Consider the following 24,312-nt stretch of genomic DNA (forward strand, 5'->3'; position numbering starts at 1 on the left):
TTTCCTCTGACATTTCAAGGAATCTCTATACTGTGACATAGAGGATTCCACATTTCTCTTGTTCTCTTCTCTTTCATATGAGCAGGAGCAGAGACAAAGGCATTCTTGTTGAAGCTGACCCTGAACCCGAGAGAACCTTGAAGAGAAAGCTAAGAGAAGCCAAGGCACAACTCTCTTTAGAGGACCTGACCGAATTCTTCAAGGAAGAAGAACACATGGCAGCCGAAAACAACAACAATGCCAACAATGCAAGGAAGGTGCTGGGTGACTTCACTGCACCTACTCCTGATTTCTATGGGAGAAGCATCTCTATCCCTGCCATTGGAGCAAACAACTTTGAGCTTAAGCCTCAATTAGTTTCTCTAATGCAACAGAATTGCAAGTTCCATGGACTTCCAATGGAAGATCCTCATCAGTTCTTAGCTGAGTTCTTGCAAATCTGTGACACAGTCAAGACTAATGGGGTTAACCCTGAGGTCTACAGACTGATGCTATTCCCTTTTGCTGTAAGAGACAGAGCTAGAATATGGTTGGATTTTCAACCTAAAGAAAGCCTGGACTCTTGGGAAAAGCTAGTCAATGCCTTCTTGGCAAAGTTCTTTCCACCACAAAGATGGAGTAAGCTTAGAGTGGAAGTCCAAACCTTCAGACAGAAGGATGGAGAATCCCTCTATGAAGCTTGGGAAAGATACAAACAATTAATCAGAAGATGTCCTTCAGACATGCTTTCTGAATGGAGCATCATAGGTATTTTCTATGATGGTCTCTCTGAACTATCCAAGATGTCTTTGGATAGCTCTGCTGGAGGATCTCTTCACTTGAAGAAGACGCCTGCAGAAGCTCAAGAGCTAATTGAAATGGTTGCAAATAACCAATTCATGTACACTTCTGAAAGGAATCCTGTGAACAATGGGACTAATCAGAAGAAAGGAGTTCTTGAGATTGATACTCTGAATGCCATACTGGCTCAGAATAAGATATTGACTCAACAAGTCAATTTGATTTCTCAAAGTCTGTCTGGAATGCAAAATGCACCAAGCAGTACTAAAGAAGCTTCATCTGAGGAAGAAGCCTATGATCCTGAGAACCCTTCAATGGAAGAGGTGAATTACCTAGGAGAACCTATGGAAACACCTACAATTCTTCATGGAGAAATCACCCCAATTTCTCATGGAAGAATCAAGAGAGACCTCAACAAGGTTTCAATAACAATAATGGTGGAAGAAACAGGTTTAGCAATGGCAAGCCTTTTCCATCATCTTCTCAGCAACAGACAGAGAGTTCTAAGCAGAATACTTCTGACTTAGCAACAATGGTCTCTGATCTAATAAAGACCACTCAAAGTTTCATGAATGAAACAAGGTCCTCCATCAGAAATTTGGAAGGACAAGTGGGTCAGCTGAGCAAGAAAGTTACTGAACTCCCTCCTAGCACTCTCCCAAGTAATACAGAAGAAAATCCAAAAGGAGAGTGCAAAGCCATAGACATGGCCGAATATGGAGAGGAAAGAGAAGAGGAGGACGCCACTGAGGAAGACCTCAGTGGGCGTGTACCAATCTCCTCTGAGTTCCTCAATGAGGACCAATGGGAATCTGAGGCTCAAAATGAGACCATAGAGATTCCATTGGACTTACTTCTGCCATTCATGAGCTCTGATGAGTATTCTTCCTCTGAAGAGGATGAGTATGTCACTGAAGAGCAAGTTGCTAAATACCTTGGAGCAATCATGAAGCTAAATGACAAGTTATTTGGAAATGAGACTTGGAAGGATGAACCACCTTTGCTCACCAAAGAACTGGATGACTTGTCTAGGCAGAAACTGCCTCAAAAGAGGCAGGATCCTGGGAAGTTTTCTATACCTTGTACCATAGGCACCATGACCTTCAAGAAGGCCTTGTGTGACTTAGGGTCAAGTGTAAACCTCATGCCCCTCTCTGTAATGGAGAAATTAGGGATCTTTGAGGTGCAAGCTGCAAGAATCTCATTAGAGATGGCAGACAATTCAAGAAAACAAGCTCATGGACTTGTAGAGAATGTTTTGGTGAAGATTGAAGACCATTACATCCCTACTGACTTCATAGTCCTAGAGACTGGGAAGTGCATGGATGAATCCATCATCCTTGGCAGACCCTTCCTAGCCACAGCAAAGGCTGTGATTGATGTTGATAGAGGAGAGTGATCATTCAAGTGAATGAAGAATCCTTGGTGTTTAAGGCCCAAGGACATCCCTCTATCATCATGGAGAGGAAGCATGAAGAGCTTCTCTCAAAACAGAGCCAAGCAGAGCCCCCACAGTCAAACTCTAAGTTTGGTGTTGGGAGGCCACAACCAAACTCTAAGTTTGGTGTTGAACCCCCACATTCAAACTCTAAGTTTGGTGTTGGGAGGTTCCAACACGGTTCTGAGTATTTCTGAGGCTCCATGAGAGTCCTCTGTCAAGCTAATGACATTAAAGAAGCGCTTGTTGGGAGGCAACCCAATGTTTTATGGTTAACTATTTTCTTTTGTTATTTTATCTTTTTTGTAGGATGATGATCATAAGAAGTCACAAAAACAATGAAAAAAGCAAAAACAGAATGAAAAACAGGAAGAAAAACAGCACACCCTGGAGGAGAAGAAGCTGGCGTTCAAACGCCAGTAATGCTAGCTGTTGGGTGTTTAACGCCCAGTCTGGCACCATTCTGGGCGTTTAACGCCAGAAAGGGGCACCAGACTGGCGTTAAACGCCAGTAAAGGGCAACAACCTGGCGTTAAACGCCAGGAATGGGCACCAGCCCGGCGTTTAACGCCAGAAATAGCTCAAAACGTGATTTTGAGCAACATTTGGTGCAGGGATGACTTTTCCTTGACACCACAGGATCTGTGGACCCCACAGGACCCCACCATCACTCTCTCTCTTCTTCCCCCATTCACCAATCACCTCAATACCTCTTCCCCAAAAACCCTTCACCTATCAAATCCCATCTTTCTCTTCACCACTCACATCCATCCTTCATAAAACCCCACCAACCACACCCTTTCTTCCCCTTCTTGGCCGAACACCACCTTCCCCCTCTTCCTCATTTCTTCTTCTTCTACTCTCTTCTTTCTTCTTTTGCTCGAGGACGAGCAAACATTTTAAGTTTGGTGTGGTAAAAGCGTTGCTTTTTCATAACCATTTATGGCATCCAAGGCCGGAGAAACCTCTAGAAAGAGGAAAGGGAAGGCAAAAGCTTCCACCTCCGAGTCATGGGAGATGGATAGATTCCTCTCAAGGGTGCATCAAGTCCACTTCTATGAAGTTGTGGCCTTGAAGAAGGTGATCCCCGAAGTCCCCTTTTCACTCAAAAAGGGTGAATATCCGGAGATCCGCCATGAGATCCGAAGAAGAGGTTGGGAAGTACTCACCAACCCCATTCAACAAGTCGGAATCTTGATGGTTCAAGAGTTCTATGCCAATGCATGGATCACCAAGAACCATGACCAAAGTGTGAACCCGAATCCAAAGAATTATCTCACTATGGTTCGGGGGAAATACTTGGATTTTAGTCCAGAGAGTGTGAGGGTGGCGTTCAACTTGCCTATGATGCAAGGAGATGAGCACCCTTACACTAGAAGGGTCAACTTTGATCAAAGGTTGGACCAAGTCCTCACAACCATATGTGAAGAGGGCGCACAATGGAAGCAAGATTCAAGAGGAAAGCCGGTTCAATTGAGAAGGCATGACCTCAAGCCCGTGGCTAGAGGATGGTTAGAGTTCATACAACGCTCAATCATTCCCACTAGCAACCGGTCCGAAGTTACCATAGACCGGGCCATCATGATCCATAGCATCATGATTGGAGAAGAAATAGAAGTTCATGAGGTTATAGCCCAAGAACTCTACAAGGTGGCGGACAAGACCTCCACTTTGGCAAGGTTAGCCTTTTCTCACCTCATTTGTCACCTCTGTTATTCAGTTGGAGTTGACATAGGAGGAGACATCACCATTGATGAGGACAAGCCCATCACCAAGAAAAGGATGGAGCACACAAGAGACCCCTCTCATCAAGAGATCCCTGAGATGCCTCAAGGGATGCACTTTCCTCCACAAAACTATTGGGAGCAAGTAAACACCTCCCTAGGAGAATTGAGTTCCAACATGGGACAACTAAGGGTGGAGCATCAAGAACACTCCATTCTCCTCCATGAAATTAGAGAAGACCAAAGAATCATGAGGGAGGAGCAACAAAGACAAGGAAGAGACATTGAGGAGCTCAAGCACTCCATAGGATCTTCAAGAGCAAGAAAGAGCCGCCATCACTAAGGTGGACCCGTTCCTTGATTTCCTTGTTCTTTATTCTTCTATTTTTCGATTTTTATGCTTATGATTATCCATGTTTGTGTCTTGTGATCATTAGTGTCTTAGTGTCTATGCCTTAAAGTTATGAATGTCCTATGAATCCATCACCTTTCTTGAATAGAAACGTGCTTAATTGAAAAGGAAAGAATTGCATGAATTCTGAATTTTATAATAGTTTAATTATTTTGATGTGGTGGCAACACTTTTGTTCTCTGAATGTATGCTTGAACAGTGCATATGTCTTTTGAATTTGTGGATCATGGATGTTGGCTCTTGAAAGAATGATGAAAAAGGAGACATGTTACTGAGGATCTGAAAAATCATTAAAAATGATTCTTGAAGCAAGAAAAAGCAGAAAAAAAAGAGAGAAAAAGCAAACGAAAAAAAAAATCGAAAAAAGAAAGAAAAAGAAAGAAATAAAGTTGTGATCCAAGGCAATAAGAGTGTGCTTAAGAACCCTGGACACCTCTAATTGGGGACTTTAGCAAAGCTGAGTCACAATCTGAAAAGGTTCACCCAACTATGTGTCTGTGGCATGTATGTATCCGGTGGTAATACTGGAAGACAGAGTGCTTTGGGCCACAGCCAAGACTCAATAAATAGCTATGTTCAAGAATCATCATACTTTACTAGGAGAATCATTAACACTATCTGGATTCTAAGTTCCTAAGGAAGCCAATCATTCTGAATTACAAGGGATAGAGTGAGATGCCAAAACTATTCAGAGACAAAAAGTAAAAGCCCCGCTCATCTAATTAATACTGATCTTCATAGATGTTTTTGGAGTTCATTGCATATTCTCTTCTTTTTATCTTATTTGATCTTAAGTTGCTTGGGGACAAGCAACAATTTAAGTTTGGTGTTGTGATGAGCGGATAATTTGTATACTTTTTGGCATTGTTTTTAGTATATTTTTAGTATGATCTAGATAGTTTTTAGTATATTTTTATTAGTTTTTAGTTAAAATTCACTTTTCTGGACTTTACTATAAGTTTGTGTGTTTTTCTGTGATTTCAGGTATTTTCTGGCTGAAATTGAGGGACCTGAGCAAAAATCTGATCCAGAGACTCAAAAGGACTGCAGATGCTGTTGGATTCTGACCTCCCTGCACTCGAAGTGGATTTTCTGGAGCTACAGAAGCCCAATTGGCGCGCTCTCAACGGCGTTGGAAAGTAGACATCCTGGGCTTTCCAGCAATATATAATAGTCCATACTTTGTCCAAGATTTGATGGCCCAAACCGGCGTTCAAAGTCACCTCAAGAAATTCCAGCGTTAAACGCCGGAACTGGCACCTAATTGGGAGTTAAACGCCCAAACTGGCACTAAAGCTGGCGTTTAACTCCAAGGAGAGTCTCTACACGAAATTGCTTCATTGCTCAGCCCAAGCACACACCAAGTGGGCCCGGAAGTGGATTTTTATGTCATTTACTCATCTATGTACTAGTTTTCTATAAGTAGGACCTTTTACTATTGTATAGATCATCTAGATCTGGGTAGCTATCTTTGTTTTATGCTATCTTAGACCTTTGGGAGGCTGGCCATTCGGCCATGCCTAGACCTTGTTCTTATGTATTTTCAACGGTGGAGTTTCTACACACCATAGATTAAGGTGTGGAGCTCTGCTGTACCTCGAGTATTAATGCAATTACTATTGTTCTTCCATTCAATTCCGCTTGTTCTTTATCCAAGATATCACTTGTTCTTCAACATGATGAAGGTGATGATTGACGCCCATCACCATTCTCACCCATGAACAAGGTGACTGACAACCATTCTTGTTCTACAAGCATCTGAGGCTTAGTGAATATCTCTTGGATTCCTGATTGCACGATGCATGGTTGATCGCCTGACAACCGAGTGCTCGCCTGACAAACGAGCCAACCATTCCGTGAGATCAGAGTCTTCGTGGTATAGGCAGGACCTGATGGCAGCATTCAAGAGAATCCGGAAGGTCTAACCTTGTCTGTGGTATTCTGAGTAGGATTCAATGATTGAATGACTGTGACGTGCTTCAAACCTGTAACCTACTGGGCGTTAGTGACAGACGCAAAAGAGTGATTCTATTCCGGTAGGGGAGGGAACCAAACCGGTGATTGGCAGCACTGTGACAGAGTGTGTGCATTAGCTTTCACTGCGCGGATGGGAGGTAGCTGCTGACAACAGTGAAACCTTACACGAGCTTGCCATGGAAAGGAGTAAGAAAGGATTGGATGAAGGCATTAGGAAAGCAGAGAGACGGAAGGGAAGGCATCTTCATACACTTGTCTGAAGCTCTTACACCAATGATATACATAAGTATCACTATCTTTATCTTTTATGTTATTTTCGTTCATCATCACATACATTTGAGTTTGCCTGACTAAGATTTACAAGATGACCATAGCTTGCTTCAATGCTAACAATCTTCGTGGGATCGACCCTTACTCACGTAAGGTATTACTTGGACGACCCAGTGCACTTGCTGGTTAGTTGTGCGAAGTTGTGTAATGCCATGGAATTGAACCACCAAGTTTTTGGAGTTCATGACCAGGGATTATGAGAGTTGTGAAAAGTATTGTTCACAATTTCGCGCACCAGCTGGCCATTCGGCCATGCCTGGACCTTCATCACTTATATATTTTCAACGGTGGAGTTCCTACACACCAGAGATTAAGGGTGTGGAGCTCTGCTGTACCTCGAGCTTTAATGCAATTACTACTATTTTCTATCCAATTCAGTTTATTCCTATTCTAAGATATTCGTTGCACTTCAACATGATGAATGTAATGATCCGTGACACTCATTGTCATTCTCACCTATGAACGTGTGACTGACAACCACTTCCGTTCTACCTTAGACCGAACACATATCTCTTGGATTCCTTAATCAGAATCTTTGTGGTATAAGCTAGAATTAATGGCGGCATTCATGAGAATCCGGAAAGTCTAAACCTTGTCTGTGGTATTTCGAGTAGGATTCAGGGATTGAATGACTGTGACGAGCTTCAAACTCGCGATTGCTGGGCGTGATGACAAACGCAAAAGAATCAATGGATTCTATTCCGACATGATCGAGAACCGACAGATGATTAGCCGTGCTGTGACAGAGCATTTGGACCATTTTCACTGAGAGGATGGGATGTAGCCATTGACAACGGTGATGCGCTACATACAGCTTGCCATAGAAAGGAGTAAGAAGGATTGGATGAAGGCAATAGGAAAGCAGAGATTCAGAAGGAGCACAGCATCTTCATACGCCTATCTGAAATTCCCACCGATGATCTACATAAGTATCTTTATCTTTATTTTATGTTTTATTTATTATTATTTTTGAAAACCAATATAACCATTTATTATCCGCCTAACTGAAATTTACAAGATGACCATAGCTTGCTTCATACCAACAATCCCCGTGGGATCGACCCTTACTCACGTAAGGTTTATTACTTGGACGACCCAGTGCACTTGCTGGTTAGTTGTGCGAAGTTGTGAAGTTATGTTTGGACCATGGTATCATGCACCAAGTTTTTGGCGCCATTACCAGGGAGAGAACAAACATGAATGCCATTATCAGAAATCACAATTTTGCCTATCAGCAGGCATGTATCATTTGCATATGTTTGAGTTGCTTGGGTGTGCCTATTTGTTTTGAATTGTTATATCATATATGCTATGTTACCTGATTATGTGCTACTTGTTTTACTTGTACCTTAATTGTGCATTACTTGTTTGTATTGCTTGTGTTTGTACAACTGAGAGGTCCCTCATGCTGGTGTCAGTGGACGTTGAGTGCTGTTCTTGATGAGATGAATTGATGATGTGAATGAATAATGATGATGATTATTGAATGAGATATTTTGAACTCCCTGGGTAGATGCAGTGAAGTGAATTCACTTGCTCCAGGTGAGGATATGATGTATTGTTTATGATTCTGATTCTGGTTCTGGTTCGTGGGAGAGTTAGAAAGTTGGGAAGCATGAGAAATCTGAATTAGATTTAGCATTCCCTTATGACAGCTACCTGTTTATGGATTAGCGAGAACAAAGGGTGAATATTGGTGAAAGGAAGTTTAAAATGCTTAGTGAGTTTTTATTGCAGTGCATTGTAATTATTTGGCACTTTTACCGTACTAGGAACCCATGGGTCAAGGGTTCTCATTCCGTATATATCTCTTGTTTTTCAGATATAGGTCCAGGTGCTCAGAAGTGAGCTGTGGTTTATCTAAGAGACGGCAAAGATCTTTATACGTTCTACTTTATACCTTGCTTAGAATCTCTCCACCTTTATTTTCAAAAGCTTTATTATGTATTGAACTCTTTTGAATTTTCCTATAGAGGCTCTTATGTTTCTTTTGGGAGAGATTAGGAGATTCTTTTGTCAACTATTGTTACACTGTACCCTAGCCAGCCTAAAGTTCGCGGGTCGCGACTAGTGGCTATTTACTTATATTATATATATCTATATGTTGTCTATCTCTCAATCTTCCTTATGCCTTTATCCTTATATTGCTTTCGACTTCACGCTTTACCTTTTAGTTGTCGAAACGTGAGTGATACGTCTTCGTGATTTTATTTTTACTTTTTTTAGGCTTCTCGATTAATACTCCTTTTAAAATTACCTATATTTATGTGTTAGAAATCCACCTGAGAGTCATACCACCGTAATATCATTGACTTATGACGCGAGCATAAGGATTTGAATATTAGGGTGTTACAGAATGTAGGGAAGGGAAAGGGAAGAGAATTCGCCGTCGCCGCTCCTCGTCGTTCAATCCTTGCCCTGGATCTCGTCGCCAGATGTCGTCGCTGCTCCTCTTCCTCGCTCGACGTCTATGCCAGTCCAAGAGGGTGGACGTCCCCCGCTGCTCACCATTTCTCTTCTTCCTCCTCGCTCAGTCGCCAGTCGTCGCTACTCCTCACCGGCCATTTTTTCTACTCGGCCGTTTCTGCTCCTCGCCGTTTCTGTTAATTATATTGTTGAATTTGTTTGATTTGTGGATTTGTTGATTTTGTTAATGACATTGTTTTTTTATTATAATTCTATTATTGTTTTTTATTCTAATTTCATTCTGCTTCTGGTTCTGCTTCTGCTTCAGGTTGCTTGTGCTTCTGATTCTAGTTTTGTTTCTAATTCAATTTCATTCTGCTTCTGCTTCTGGTTGCTTGTGCTTTTGGTTCTGGTGTTGCTCCTAATTCTATTGTTTCTAGTTCTACTTCTGGTTGCTTGTGCTTCTGGTTTTGGTTTTGCTTCTAATTCAATTTCATTCTATTTCTACTTCTGGTTGTTTGTGCTTCTGGTTCTGGTTTTGCTTCTAATTCTATTATTTCTGCTTCTGCTTTTGGTTGCTTGTGCTTCTGGTTCTGGTTTTGCTTCTAATTCTATTGTTTCTGCTTCTGCTTCTGGTTGCTTTTTTTATATTTATTACATTGTTTCATTATTGTTGTTGCTGATGCTTCGATGAAGAAGAAGAAGAAAAAAGAAGAAGAGATGATGCTGGGATAGAGAATAAGAAAAAGAGAAATAGAAAATGAGGATTTTGGGGAAGAAGGAGAATGATATTTTGGTCCGAAGGACGATTTTAAAACTAAGTTAAACATTAGGGATGTTTTTGTAAGCAAAAAAAAGTTGGAGACGAAAAAAATTTTCAACCCCTACCTTAGGGACCAAAATCGTACTTAATCCTTATTATTTTATTTATGTAATGTTTTAAATATGTCATGTGTTTTTTTTAAATGATGTTATGTTTAATTAGGTTATTTTAAATTTTATTTTTATAGGCGTGTAATATCTTTTAGATATGGTATATAATTTTTTTTTTTTGTAATTTTCACAATTTAATTAAAATTATTTAAAATAATTAAAAATAATTTTATTATATAATTTAAATTAAAGTTTAAATTGAAATGAGACCAAGCATTGAAGTGATAAATCTTATATTGAATTTTAGGAAGCCACTCACATAAAGACGCTTAAAACGTTTTTTTTTAACGACGCTTTTTAATAATTAAAATTTAATCTATATAATCGATCAAACTGTATTTTTTTTGTCAAAATTAGATCAAACAAACTGATTTGACCGAAAAATCGATAATCAAATCTTGAATCGATCTAAATTAATAATTTTTTATAGAAAATGGCTATAATACTTTTATTATAAAAAATGACTAAAATATTCTTATTATATATATTAATTTTAAAAATTCTAAATTTTGATTCAACGACGGGATAGAGAGAAGAAAAAAGATTAGAATTTAGAGTTTTTAAAATATATAATAGAAATATTTTAAGTCATTTTTTATAATAGGAGTATTATAGTCATTTTTATTAAAAAAATATTAATTTAAATTGGTTCAAGATTTGGTTTATCGATTTTTCGGTCAAACTAATTTATTTCGTCTAATTTTGACAAAAATAACATAGTTTAATCGATTATATAGGTTGAATTTTAATTATTAAAAAAATATCTTTAAAAAAATGTTTTAAGCGTCTTTATGTGAGTGGTTTCCTAAATTTTAAATCAATTTTTATAATATATAATTTTATAAAAAATTATATGATATTTTGTAAGATCCAAAATAAAATTAAACTAAAATTAAGCATTGCAGATGCTAAGATATTTGTATTAAAGAGTTAATATTTGAAGTTTCAATATATTAGAGTTTATTCCGTGTGTTTTACAATTTTATCAATATTTTGATTTAATTATTCATTTTATAAAAAATATAATTCTTAACATATAATTAAATATAATAATATATTTATTTTTCATATATATTTTTTTAAATTTTATATTTTTATTCATTCATGACAGTTATATAAAAGCAATTTGTTTTTATATATAAAAGCAATTTAAAAAAAATAAATTTAGTAAGATTATGGAAATTAACATTTTCATATATACCAAGATATACAAAAAATTAATACGATTGTGACATTTTAAAATTAGAATAGTAGAAAATTATAACTTATTAAGCAGCGTATATAAAATAAGAAATTTTTTAATAAAAAATAGAATTAAGTAAAAAATGAAAATTTCTGTTAAATTTATAAAAAATATATATTATACATGATAACATTTTTTGGTAGATTTTTTTTTACCAAAACAAATAATTTTTATGTTAATAAAATATAACTTAAATGATATAATCTTTTCGTACTTATTTATAGATAGCAAATTCGAGTCTCAGCTCGTAACATAAATTTTTTTTTATTTTATTTGATATAGTTTTACCATGTAAAAGTATTGTATTTAATTAAAAGAAAGAAAAAGAAGTTAAAAATAGTGGAGGGTCAAGTGGGAAGTATGAACGGAGATTAACAAATAATAAAGTGTTTGATGCAGAGTTCGGTCAGGCTGCCCGAAACCGCGGCGGGCTGGTCCAAAGTCCAAGCCACGAGGCAACTCACAATATTACTACTCACTCATTCATCAAATCCACACCTTCCCTCTTCCCACCAAACTCAACTACCATCCTCCACCACCACCGTGCACGGCGGCGCGTGGTGGAACTTCGGGATCACCTCTCCCCTAGCTCACAAAGAGCTGATCATCAAGTTGCGGAGATCGAGGAGAGGTAAAGAGAGAGAGAGAGTGGGGGCAAATGGGTCAAAGCCATAGCTGCATTAATCATCACCACAACAGCCATGAGAAGGGTAGTGTCGCTGCACTGTTTGGTGCAGTTGCCGATGGTGAGTTGGAGATTGTTGAAGCTATGTTGAAGGAACACCCTTCTCTCTTAGGACACTCCAATGGCCGTGCAAGGTTGTCACTTCTTCATGTAGCTGCTGCCAATGGGAGAATCCAGGTTCATTTTTCTTTTTATTTTCTTGTCTTTTGTTTTGTTCATTGGTTCTCATTTATTTGTTTGTTACTTAACTTTATTTTTAATTTTGATTTAGGTTCTTTCTATGTTGCTGGAGCGAGATGTTAAAGCAGACATCTTGAACCGCTATAAACAGGTTTGTAAATTATAAGTTATTTTTTAATTTTTGTTTTTATGATCCTCACATTGGGTAAACAAATAAGGTTTCTCATCCTCCTTTAACTAAGTGTGGAGGAGTCAATTCTAGTCTTGGTCATGAAAAAACTTTGAATATCCCAGTCAGGGATCAAATAAAGTAAGCTCAATGCGGTGTTTAAGTCATAGAGTTCAGGATTGATGGTTTCTGATGATTTTCTAGTTGCAATCTTTTTATGAATGTTGAAATTTCGAAGATTTTAATTTGATTCTGATTCTTTTTTGTTGCGTTTTGCTTGTAGACTCCATTAATGTTGGCTGCGATGAATGGAAGGACTGGTTGTGTAGAAAAGCTTATTCAAGCTGGAGCTAATGTATGTTATGCTTTATTACTTTATTAGTTTTTTTTATTTTTTATTTTTTATTTTTTTTTGTTTTTAAAGAGAAAAAATTGAAATATAGTCTATGTTTGGATTAGTTTATATTGAAACGAATTAATTTTTCAGGCGAAAGATCTTTGTTGAGAATTTTGAGAGAAAAGAGAAGAAAAGGAGAGATTGGGACTAAATAAGTTAATACGAAATCCCTTGGAGTGGTGGTGATCTTTATTATCATAGGATAGATTACACAATTGGATGAATGGTATTAATTGTGTGTATCGTTTCAGATATTGATGTTTGACTCTTCGCGACGACGAACATGCTTGCACTATGCTGCTTATTACGGTCATGCAGATTGCCTCAAGGCTATTCTTTCTGCTGCTCATTCCACACCTGTTGCTGATTCATGGTTAGATTCACTTCTCTCTCACTCTCCGTTTCATATCCCTCAAATTCGGGTGCAAAATAAGGCAAACATGAATGTCACTAAATTTAGAATTGCTCAAATGTTGCATTGTCAGGGGTTTCGCCAGATTCGTGAATATAAGAGATGGAAATGGTGCCACCCCACTGCACCTTTCTGCTCGTCAAAGGCGGCCTGAGTGTCTTCACACCCTTTTGGATAATGGGGCTCTTGTTTGTGCTTCAACTGGTGGATATGGGTAATTATATTGAAAGTTATATGATTAGTATATATCATAGGTAGATGTTGGCGATTTTTTCATTTGTATTGTATCACTGATCAAGGTTTTCTGCAGTTACCCTGGGAGTATGCCGCTTCATATGGCTGCCCGTGGTGGCTCCGTGGACTGTGTCCGGATGTTGCTTGCTCGGGGAGCAGATAGGCTGCAATTAGATTCTTCTGGGTAAGAAGTTTCCTGTTCCAGTTTATAGTTACTTGCATATTGCAGACCATATTCTCCGACTAGCGTACTATGTACTGAATTATCTCTCAGGTAGCGTTGATAGGGATATTCTTGTAGTTTATTTTGTCTCTGCCTCGTTCTCCGAAGACGTTTCTATCCCTAATGTCTTCATATATTTATGAGTTCTTGATATCTTTTGATGTTTTTTTATTGCAAGTATTGTGTGATGGATTGTCCCTGCTTCTTTAGGCAGGTTGAGTTTCTCTGAACTACTTATAAACAAAAAACCAAAAAAAAAAAACAAAACAAAACACCTCCGAAAGAAATACTTGTAATTTAATCACAAAAAGTAACAAATTGTGTATTGAAACAAACCATACTCAACCCCCTACCGACATTTTACTAACTATGTTTTAGCTCTCAGAAACCAGGTAATTATCATTTCCATTTATGTTAATACCATTGAATACAGGGAAACACTAAATGATATGTGATTAATCACTATTATGTCAACTTGAAAGTAGTTGCGTGCAAAGTTTGAATGTTAATTTCACTCTATGCTTAATAAGGAATAAAGTAAACCAAGAAGCCTCACTTTTTGACTTAAAATTTAACTGTTTGACACTATGCAATTTGATTTATTGGTTAACAAATCACCTTCTAGAACCTTTGGGATTTCATACTTTAAAGCTGAAATTGATTAGCTGAATAAATCAGCAACAAACACGCAAAACATGAGTATATGTATTGTTGATAGTACATTTTCCATAACTTGGTGCTTAAACTTATAATACTCTTTTTGTAACACAAAGCTCTTAAACTTACAACTGGAGAAGTTAACACTCTATTTTTTGTCCGATACAGCAGTGCTCTTAGCTAAAGTAACAATAGGCCTTATATTAAAAGCTTCTTTGTTTCACTATTTACTTTTGTGTTCTATTCACTCCAATATGGTTATAAATATTTGTTTAATAAGTAATACAGTATTTATTCGAATTTTCCTTGAGTTCTTATTCAATGAAATCACTAACAACCACATTAAGATCTTATTTTGATCTTGTTACAAACAACTCGTTGCAGGAGAATACCATTCACAGTTGCTCTTAAGCACAAGCACAAGGCATGTGCTGCCCTTCTTGATCCTTCATCAGCAGCGCCACTCGTTTGGCCGTCCCCGTTAAAGTTCATCAGCGAGCTCAATCAGGAAGCAAAGGCTTTACTGGAGAAGGCCTTGCTAGAAGCTAACAAGGAGAGAGAAAAGACTCTGTTAAAGGAGGCGGATAGACCGCCATCAATATTGCATTTGGAAAGCAAAGATGATGATGATATTGCTTCCGACTCTGAGGTACAACTTACCTATTCTAATATGTATCTAGTCCTAATAAATTTATCATTTAAGTCATTTTATTTGCTCCTTATAAAAATTTTTGTTTGGGTTTTGGTCCCTTATGTTTCCTTTTTATTGTTTAGTCCCTGCCATTCTAAATTTTGGTTCTTATAAGTACTTTAGATTATGTGCATAGCATTAAAACTATTGGAGTTTTTTTTCATTCTTTAATATCTACTTGTAGTTCTTTATGCTCAGTACTTTTAATCATTCAGATCCAAGTGTGCACCACTTGAACATAGGCAACTGACTTTCCACAGATCTTGTTATGATTTAAGATAACTTCTGCGTATCTCTTTAACATTTTGATAATTGATTCTACTTCCCAAGAATCTTGATCAGGTTAATCCGATTCCTTGTTGAAACAATAAAATGTTTTGTTAATGCTTGAACTTGAGCATAATCAAATACTTTCTTGCTTTACATATATTTAAGTTTTTTGCCCCCTGAAAAACAAGTAATAAGTAATGACTTACTTATTTCTTGTTATATACTACTCATAAAGGAAAGCAACATGGAATTATGCTGTATATGTTTTGACCAAGCATGTACAATTGAGGTCAGACCTTGTGGCCATCAAATGTGTGCTCATTGCACCCTTGCACTTTGCTGCCACAAGAAGCCCGATCCAGCCACGACTTGCGCCACCGGTCCTGCTTGTCCATTTTGCCGAGGCGCCATTCTTCAATTAATTGTTGCCAAAATCAAGACTAGCAGTGAAACAGAAGCTGAGTCCAACCCTACAAAGCCAAGAAGGTCTAGAAAATCAAACTTCAGTGAAGGGAGCAGCAGCTTCAAGAGTTTGTCAGCCATGGGCTCCTTTGGAAAGATCGCTGGGCGCAATTCTGGAAAGATTGAGGCCGAAAAACAATGAGAGGGGATTGCTTAGCATCGATAAGGGTGTCATTTTTTGGGCCTCCATGACAGAAGGAAACTGTTATGAGTGATGGGTCTACACTTGCTGAGGAATAGCTACATTAAGTATTAAATTCGAGTTCAATTTTTTCGCCTTGTCTGATGGATCAATGCTAAGATCATGCAAGACAATAGGTGAGCCGAATTCTTGAATGGTGTGTTTGAGTCTTTGTAGTCTAATATTCAGTTGGCTGCACTTGGGGCACCAGGAATTTCTGTTTTTTCTTTTACTCTTTTTTTTACCAAATTATAAAGTATAGTATTCATGATATTAAGGTTATTAATATGCCTTGAAGCTCCATTGTGGTAAACCTCTATGGATTTGTAATAGTCAAAAACAGATTGTATTCATTCATCACCCTTGTGGGTTGGAAGAAAAGTGTTTACCTGAATTAAAGTTGTTGATGTTCAAATGTTCACTTCAATTCCTTAAGGTTGCTTGCTAGATTGTAATATGGAAACTGGAAAGATCTTGACATATTTATCTTGACTGTTCATAAAATATAGTTTATTGCTTTGCAGAATACTCCAATTAATTTTATTGTTAATGAGTTCTATTTTAAGTTCTTAACAAATAACATTAGAGAATATAATATCTTTTGAGGCTTGACAACCGAAGCAAATTTTGGATTGAATTGAGTATAAAATGTAGGTCTCTAACTCCATTGGAAGTTTATGAACAAACATGTGAAGAAGTTCAGATTATGCTGTAACAACCAAAGAACTCCGTGATCATTAAATCATATACTTTTTAAAAAGAAAAAGGGTAAAAGAAGAGATCAAATAGATTAAATGGTTTATCCACATAAACAATGGAAAATTATTGTTGCTCCAAATCTATTGTTGCTTTGTTCCCATTCTCTATTTGCCTCCTCTTCTTCATCCATTGAATCAGGTGACAGAACAGCAACTTCGTCTCCATGAAATAGTGAATTTGAATCTTGAATTGTGTCAAAATCATTAGGTACATAGATTTCTTGACATTGGTTCCTTCTTTGATTATTACTTGTGGCGGCGGCGGCTGCGGCTCTTCTCTCTGCCTCGAGGTACTGACCGAGAGAAGGAGCATCAGCATCACTATGCAGAATCACTGCATCAGTATTTAGCTTTGAACAAAGTGAGAATAACCAGTATGGTTTCATCAGCTTGTGATGATTCTTTTTTTTATTATTTGATGATGAAGGCTCCTCCATTGTTGTTGTTGTTGATCTTCTGGAGAGTGTTAAGAAGCTAGAGATACCAATGAGGCTCCCTAGTGTGATGCTCCTGTCATGGAAGAATGTTCCTGTGGACTATAATAATCCATATGTTGAAGTTGGTCAGAGAAATTCTTTAGAATTACTCTTAAAATCTGTCACTTCTGAATGTTAGGTATGTTCAACACTCAAATATATCTGGATACAATTCATGTTTAGGTATATATTGAATTATTGATGTTAAAAAATGGAGGGAGTATAATTTGTTCTAGATTTTTAATTAAAATTATCATATTATTTCGATATATATGGGAAGCGAGCCTTGTCATAACGGTTGAAGAATGTGGGAACAAAATTTACTTGAAGAAAAAAAAATCATATATGTATATAAAAGAAGAAATGTTAGCGACTACTCTTTATACTTTAAGATAGTAAATTAATAATACCGTCTAATATTAGTATATTATTCTCTCTTAAATTAGAGAAGAAGCTTTTTTTTATAAAAGATAAAATTAAATAAAAAGTAAAAGATTCTTAAACTTGTGGAGAACATATATATTTTATATAATCTATTTTTTATATTTTTTATTTTTTTATTATAAAAGGAATAATTTTTACTGTTTATGGAAAGGTATAATGTACCTTAGCATTGTTCAACTAGAAAATACTTCAAATTATCGTTGCATGGGTAAAAAATATTTACTATTCATATCTTGTCTCTGGACCCGCTAGATATAAGTCCAATCCATATTCTACTAACAGACCAGAAAAAATCTAAAGTTGGGCTACATGAGTTCGGTCCAATAGTGTTAGACCAATTTATATGACCTTATCTACATAGGTCGCCAATGAGCCTTAGCTCACATGGCATATCTCCCCTTCCTCACCTCAAAGGTCGCAGGTTCAAACCCGACCGGTTGCAATTAGGGAGAATATTGTGGTAAGTGTGAGGAGTGTGTGGATGTGTTGTGTACCTAGGATTGGGGGTTGTCCAATCCATTGAGGTACCTAGGATTGGGGGTTGTCCAATCCACCGACCAAAAAAAAAAAAAAAAAAAAATCTACATAGGTCAAATCTTAGTGAGTGCACCAAGTATTGAATATAAACTCTTAAATATTGTGTGAGTGAGTATGTAGTGTGGGTGTGTTGTGATACTTAGAATTAGGCCTGGCAGCATGGACCCTATCCGCGAGTACCCAACCCGATCCAACCCGGTCGGGTAGGGTTGCCAACCCGATCCGCTGCGGGTAGGGTTGGGCACGGAGCGGGTAAAGTGTGAGTTGAGCCTCAACCCTACCCGCACCCCCCATAATATGTGTTATATATGTTTAAAAATGTTACATATGGGAGTTGAACCAAGGACTTTAAGCATGTGCAAAAAGTTTTTAGCCACTAAACCAAGGATACTTGTGTTATATTTGAGATATTTGTGTCATTATAATATTTTTTTTGTCAACCCGCGGGTAGGGTCGGATACCCGCGGGTTGAGCGCGGGTAGGGTTAGGGTTGGGTATTTCTCAACCCGCGGGTAGGGTAGGGTTGAGTGTTAGTTAAAAGCTCAACTCGCGGGTAGGATTAGGGTTGGGTTCAAACCCTACCCTACCCTACCCATTGCCACCCCTACTTAGAATTAGGAGTTGTCCAATTCACTTGACAAAAAAAAAATATCTATATAGATTGAAGTGACTATTGAGAGAATAAAGTGTGATATATAAGTTATAATCCTTTATTGCACACTCTTTCATATTTTTTCTTGGTATCACTTATAATAATTAATAGTAAAAGATCACATTTTACTCTTTCAATTATTAAAAAAAATTGAGAGAATCAATTTCCTGAAATTTGGATTCGACCTGATTTTGAAGAGCAAATTAGATGCTCTTTCTACTACTTCGATTATCTCCCTCTAAGTGATAACCAACTTAAACATGGGGAATAATTTTTCATTCTGTAAAAAAAAAATATCTTTAAAAGTCATCTCCAAAAAAGATTTAGATACTGTAAATCTTATGTTATTACTATATAAATATTTCAACAGATATTTTTTTCAATTCAATCTCACTTAAAACATGCTAAAACCGTAGCTAAATTAACTTAGATTGTTGGATTATCACACTCAATTCTTTTGTTTCTCGTTTTTTTTTATAAATAAAATTTAGGTAAATGTGGCACCAATATACTTTCCTATTGTCTACCAAAACAAGTCTTAAAATTGGAGCGTCGGTTTTCAATTTTTCATTGTTTCAATATGGTGGTTATGATGTAATGTAGGATATGGTTGCAAGTTTGCAACTTTATCAAGCTGCTAAATACTTTCAACATACATTAATTAGAAGGCCTAAACTTTCAACGAGAGCATAATTCAAATTGCGCTCCGCTTCAGTGACAGACTAAAGTGAAAAATCAATGCTTCTTTCTTTTCAAAAACATAAGGTGTGGACCACATGCGAACAAAGAATCTACAGAAACAACATCAAAGATGGTAGATAGATAGATTAATAGATTTTTGTTTTTAAAAAAGAAAAGGAAAAAGAAAAGGATAAAAAGAAGAAGATGATATTTTGCTTTATGGGCGTGTTGATTTACATCAAGTTTTCCTTTTTCCTGTTCAGTTCTCTTTGGATTTATTGAAGAGTTTAGGAGCTTCATCTTGATGAAAGAAAATTAACAAATAGTACACAGCCAAATCCAAAACCATGCTTCAAATTTTAGGAAAGATTCTAAAGTATCTCAAATTTAAGATAGGTATATATATACCTTAGGCTTTATTTTTTTTATTTATTTTTTGATAAGCCTTAGGCTTTATTTTGATCATGGGTAAATACGAAAAACAATTAAAGGGAACTAGCTAATTATCAATTAACAATATTTAGTTTCTAGCCATTAATAATGAATCAACAATGTTTAATTTTTAGCTTTTCGATGAATAGGCTTGAGGATACGCACATTTTTTGTTGACTATTCTTGTTGTCTCTCTAATGAAACAATTTAATCATTAAATTTATATATACAAAGAAAATAGAAGGAAAGATTGGTGTCATTTTTTGAATACAATACACTTCATCCTATTTAAAGAAAATATTGAGATATTTTTTATCATTTTAATTAATTTCATATTTATTATTGACATATTTTTATGGAAATTATATATAAAAGGACAAATTAATAATAGGTATTTTATATAATACTAATTCGAGAAAATTATTATTTGTAACTATATAAAAAAAGATTGAATTCTTACAATGTTAACAATAAAAGATGTAAATTAATGTGATACTCATAAAAAATTGCATTAATTCAAGAAAATTACAAAAACTATCCAAAATAGATAGCTTGTTAGGTAATTTTGTAAAACAATTTGGTCAAACTAATCCAATCATTAATAAATATAAAATTAACTTCCATCTTTTAAAGTTAATTGTAGATGCTGAATTTTTTTTTTATACATAGGATTAGATTACTCATTAGTCATTACTGTATCATATGAAGTTAATAAAATGTACAAGGCATGCACTATTCCATATGATTTTGATGTGACCAATAACAAGAAAAAAGTGAACAATGGTAGTGAAACACTATCAATGCAATTAGTAACCACATGGCAGGTTGTATTGTAGAAATCACTGTTTTATACCGAAAAGGCAAAATCATGATACACATAATAAAGGATTAGACCAATTACTTCTGTGACTATCATCACTTGAAAGAATAATAAAAAGAACATAAAATGGAATCATCATTATTGTAAAAGCACATAAGGAATAAAAACAAAATATGAAAAAGCACAAGCTAAGGAGAGAAACAAATCAATTGCAACAAAATCACAACATTTTATTTATTCATTGGAAGGAAATTTCTGACCTCCTGAGTATCAAGATCTGAGGAAGAATCAATTGAAGGGGTGGTGGAACTAGTGAGCATAGTGGTGAATGAGACTGATCCTGAGATATCACCATTTCTCACCATTCCGATTCTTGCATTCAATAACCTCAGCCCCAATGGCCACCCTTCTTCCTACATCAATTAACCAAAAAAGATTTGAAAAAATAAAAGATAACAGAAAAGAAATTAAACCCATGATGAACATTATTCTGCCATAACTAAAATTCTTCATGTTACTCCCAATTCTAAAGATATTACTATCTTATCAATTAAGTGTGACAACATTATCAAAATAGATGGGGCAATATCGGCTTTAGTTGTACATAACATAGCATCAACCTATATGCAGTTTAATTTGTGTATGCATTATGCATGTAAAAATATACAAGAGGATTTGAAGATGACATATACCTGTTGAGCCATTAGTGTGGTTTGAGTAGTTGAGAGAATTATTAGGATATGTTTGTTGAGTTAAAGAGATTACAATGATTTGAAACCCCTGAAAAGGAAGAAATACTAGGAACAATAATACAGAGAGAAGTCACTCTCACAGTTCTGATGAGAATGAAAGTATAAAAGAAAAAGAAAAAGTACCCTGTGATGAAGGGGTAGTACTAACTAGCTAGAAGCAAGAGAAGGGAACAAAACAAAAGGAATCATTAGGAAAATGTGCAGAGACTAGAGACTAGAGAGTATGCATGATGAGTGAAGGAAGAGAATAGAAGAGATGGGGATATGAGATTATGAGATATGGACGTAAGATATAAGAGGGATTTATTTTTGTCTGTTTTTGGATTGCAAGGCATAAAAGGAAGAATTAAGTGAATTGTCTCTGAAAGTCAAAAGAAGAAAGAGAGAGAAGGAAATAAGGATGAGAGCCGTGACATGAGAGTGACTGCTTACCGTCTTTTTCTGCCAGTTTGGAGACACAACGGATTGTACGGTAAAGCCACTGCCAGCAAGCGGCAGGGGTATTTAAGACTACCTCTAATAAAAATCTCATTCTAATCTTTATTTATAATCCACTCATCATAAAAAATAATAATAATTTTACATTAATTTTTATATTATAAACAATAAATAAAAATTTAAAATATTTTTTATTAAAAAAACTAAATTTAATTTTTATTATAATCTTATTTAATTAATTAATTAAAATATTTAAAATAAACATAGTTATTATTTTAAAAAAATAATATTATTCCTATTAAATTAAATAATCTAATAATATAAACAAACCATAGGTTGGTAACGTAAGATTATCAAATTGTCACCATTATCAGACTAATAACCGATCATACCAGTTTAGAATTACAAGTTGTTAATATTTAGAAGCATTATATATTCTTCTCAAATTTTATTATCCTTCACCCCAACTCTGAAGAGTTAAACCATTAAATCGTCATTGAGATTGACGTCGTGTATTAAAATTGTCTTTAAAATTTTAATTGTACCAATTACGTCTTTAAAATTAATAAAAGTGTATTATGTTAATCCTTGACCCATTTTTTATTATCTACAATGATGACATGACTTTATAACGTGAGCTGTTAATGACACGTGTCACTTCATGGTTTGACCACGTATAAAAGTATGATGATGTGGTGACCAGTGATACGTAGTATACTAATGTGGATGGTTGTGCCATGTGTCACAATGTTATTTAGCCACGTGTCTGTTTGTGCCACATGTCACAACAGTATTCGTCTATGTGTCGTCTATTATGTCATCATTGTAGATGCACCAAATTAGTCCATCATTTTGCATTAAGTGACTCATTTTAGTCTCTGAAATTGAATGTCGAACACCAAACTAGTTTCTTCACTAGTTGTTTCTCTTTTTTTTTCTATAAATTCAAAATTCTCAATATTTTTTAATGCATTAATTTCAATTCTATTTTTTCACATGTTATTCAAATACAAGTACTTTTATAAAATATTTTTTCTTTTGCGAATACCCTTAACCACTGTCTTGGACTTAAAGTGAAGCCATTTCAAGCGCCTTCACTACCATCTCCGACCTCTCCAGTCTAAAGAGGTCGGATATAGTAGTGAGAACGCTTGAAGTACTTTCAGTTTAGCCCATTTACACACAATGAAAACATGTATTTTATAAGAACAAAAAAATATTATTTTAATTATCGATTTCTTGGTAAAAACACGTTTTTTTTTATGAAAAATTGGGTTTAATCAATCATATAATTCTTTTTTTTTTATAATAACATACTTCTATATTACAAAATTTACCAATGTTAATTTTTTTTAAGGCAAAGCTCAACACAAAAAGGTGTAGCAAATAGGATCATCTAACAAACCAAAAAATAAAAATAAAAATAAAACTAAAGACTAAAAGCTAAGAACAGTCACACGAGACCGATCCCCAAGTCATCTCTGGCATAGCCATCAACAACAAAAAGGATTCACACAACTCCACTCATTAGCGCTAAGGAAGGTCATGTTGATAATTTCTTCGACGCCTTTGCTGGTATTCTGGAAGATCCTCCTATTTCTTTCCAGCCAGATGTTCCAAAGGATCGCACAGAAGCACCTCAACTGCTACCTTTGGTTCTCCTTACTCCGCGGTTCCTCTGTCCAGCTCAAAAAATGCTCTTTCAGCGCACCCGGAAAAGACCATTGTCGGCCAAAAACTAAAATCTTATAAATTTTTATGAAAGCACTTGTATTTAAACGATATATGAAAAAATAGAATTGAAATTAGTGCATCCAAGATATTGAGAATTTTAAATTTAAAAAATGAGAAAAAACTGGTGAAAGAACTAGTTTGGTGCACAACATTCAATTTCAAAGACTAAAATGAGTCACTTAATACAAAGTGAGGAACTAATTTGGTGCATCTACAATGATGACATAATGGGTGACACGTGGATAAATATTGTTGCGACACGTGGTACAAACAGACACGTGGTCAAATAGCATTATGATACGTAGTACAACCATCCACATCAGTATGTCACGTGTCACTTGTCACCACATCATCATATTTTTATACGTGGCCAAACTATGAAGTGACAAGTGTCACTAACAGCCCACATCATCAAGCCATATCAGCACGTCGTTAATAAAAAATGGGTCAGGGATTAACATAGTGCACTTTTGTCAATCTCAGGGACATAATTGGTGCAATTGGATTCTCAAGGACAATTTTAGTGCACGACGTCAATCTCAGAGACCATTTTAGAGTTTAACTCCAACTCTGACACCCCACCATTTCCTTCTTCATGCTAATTTCTTTATATCTTTTTATAGAATTTCAAACAGATAAGACTTTAGTCAAAATTTTTAAACAAATTTTAAAAACAAATACTATATCAAGTTATCAAGGTTGAATTCAGAAAAATTAACTAACAAATAAGAAAAACTTAGAATGTTCTACACCTACCTGGCTAGAACGGCGATAGTCGAGAGAG

At 35.8% G+C, this 24,312-nt stretch overlaps 2 protein-coding genes and 1 non-coding gene across 4 annotated transcripts; 1 reads left to right on the forward strand and 2 right to left on the reverse strand.

Moving 5' to 3' along the window:
• Positions 1-620: 620 nt before the first annotated feature.
• LOC130964311 (small nucleolar RNA R71) lies at positions 621-728 on the reverse strand. The gene has a single exon (XR_009080411.1). It is a non-coding gene; the product is annotated as a small nucleolar RNA R71 (small nucleolar RNA).
• A 10,941-nt stretch (positions 729-11,669) lies between these two features.
• Positions 11,670-16,225, forward strand: LOC130961211 (putative E3 ubiquitin-protein ligase XBAT31). Its single transcript, XM_057886959.1, has 8 exons — positions 11,670-12,105; positions 12,200-12,259; positions 12,561-12,632; positions 12,926-13,047; positions 13,160-13,300; positions 13,397-13,504; positions 14,585-14,849; positions 15,397-16,225. The coding sequence occupies exons 1-8, from the start codon at positions 11,902-11,904 to the stop codon at positions 15,763-15,765; spliced, it is 1,341 nt and encodes a 446-aa protein (XP_057742942.1). The 5' UTR covers positions 11,670-11,901; the 3' UTR covers positions 15,766-16,225.
• A 305-nt stretch (positions 16,226-16,530) lies between these two features.
• On the reverse strand, positions 16,531-21,565 carry LOC130961212 (uncharacterized protein At3g17950-like). 2 transcript variants are annotated; one of them, XM_057886961.1, is made up of 4 exons: positions 21,480-21,565; positions 21,297-21,384; positions 20,865-21,017; positions 16,531-17,098 (listed from the first exon to the last, which is right to left on the reverse strand). In XM_057886961.1, the coding sequence occupies exons 2-4, from the start codon at positions 21,306-21,308 to the stop codon at positions 16,604-16,606; spliced, it is 660 nt and encodes a 219-aa protein (XP_057742944.1). In that variant the 5' UTR covers positions 21,309-21,384; positions 21,480-21,565; the 3' UTR covers positions 16,531-16,603. The 2 variants fall into 2 exon arrangements, with proteins under 2 accessions (XP_057742944.1, XP_057742943.1); XM_057886960.1 differs by having other exon boundaries at positions 21,297-21,533.
• Between the last annotated feature and the right edge of the window lie 2,747 nt (positions 21,566-24,312).

This window comes from Arachis stenosperma, chromosome 2, assembly GCF_014773155.1.
Source record: "Arachis stenosperma cultivar V10309 chromosome 2, arast.V10309.gnm1.PFL2, whole genome shotgun sequence".
Taxonomy (NCBI): Eukaryota; Viridiplantae; Streptophyta; class Magnoliopsida; order Fabales; family Fabaceae; genus Arachis; species Arachis stenosperma.

What these genes read in the sequence shown, in the direction of transcription:
- LOC130961212 (XM_057886961.1), bottom strand. An exon ending in CAGATCTTGATACTCAGGAG is followed by an intron (nt 17,099 to 20,864) that starts GTCAGAAATTTC and finishes GGATTATTATAG; the next exon opens with TCCACAGGAACATTCTTCCA.
- LOC130961211 (XM_057886959.1), top strand. Translation starts at nt 11,902, where the DNA reads ATGGGTCAAAGCCATAGCTGCATTAATCATCACCACAACAGCCATGAG. An exon ending in CTGCCAATGGGAGAATCCAG is followed by an intron (nt 12,106 to 12,199) that starts GTTCATTTTTCT and finishes ATTTTGATTTAG; the next exon opens with GTTCTTTCTATGTTGCTGGA. An exon ending in GCTTCAACTGGTGGATATGG is followed by an intron (nt 13,301 to 13,396) that starts GTAATTATATTG and finishes GGTTTTCTGCAG; the next exon opens with TTACCCTGGGAGTATGCCGC.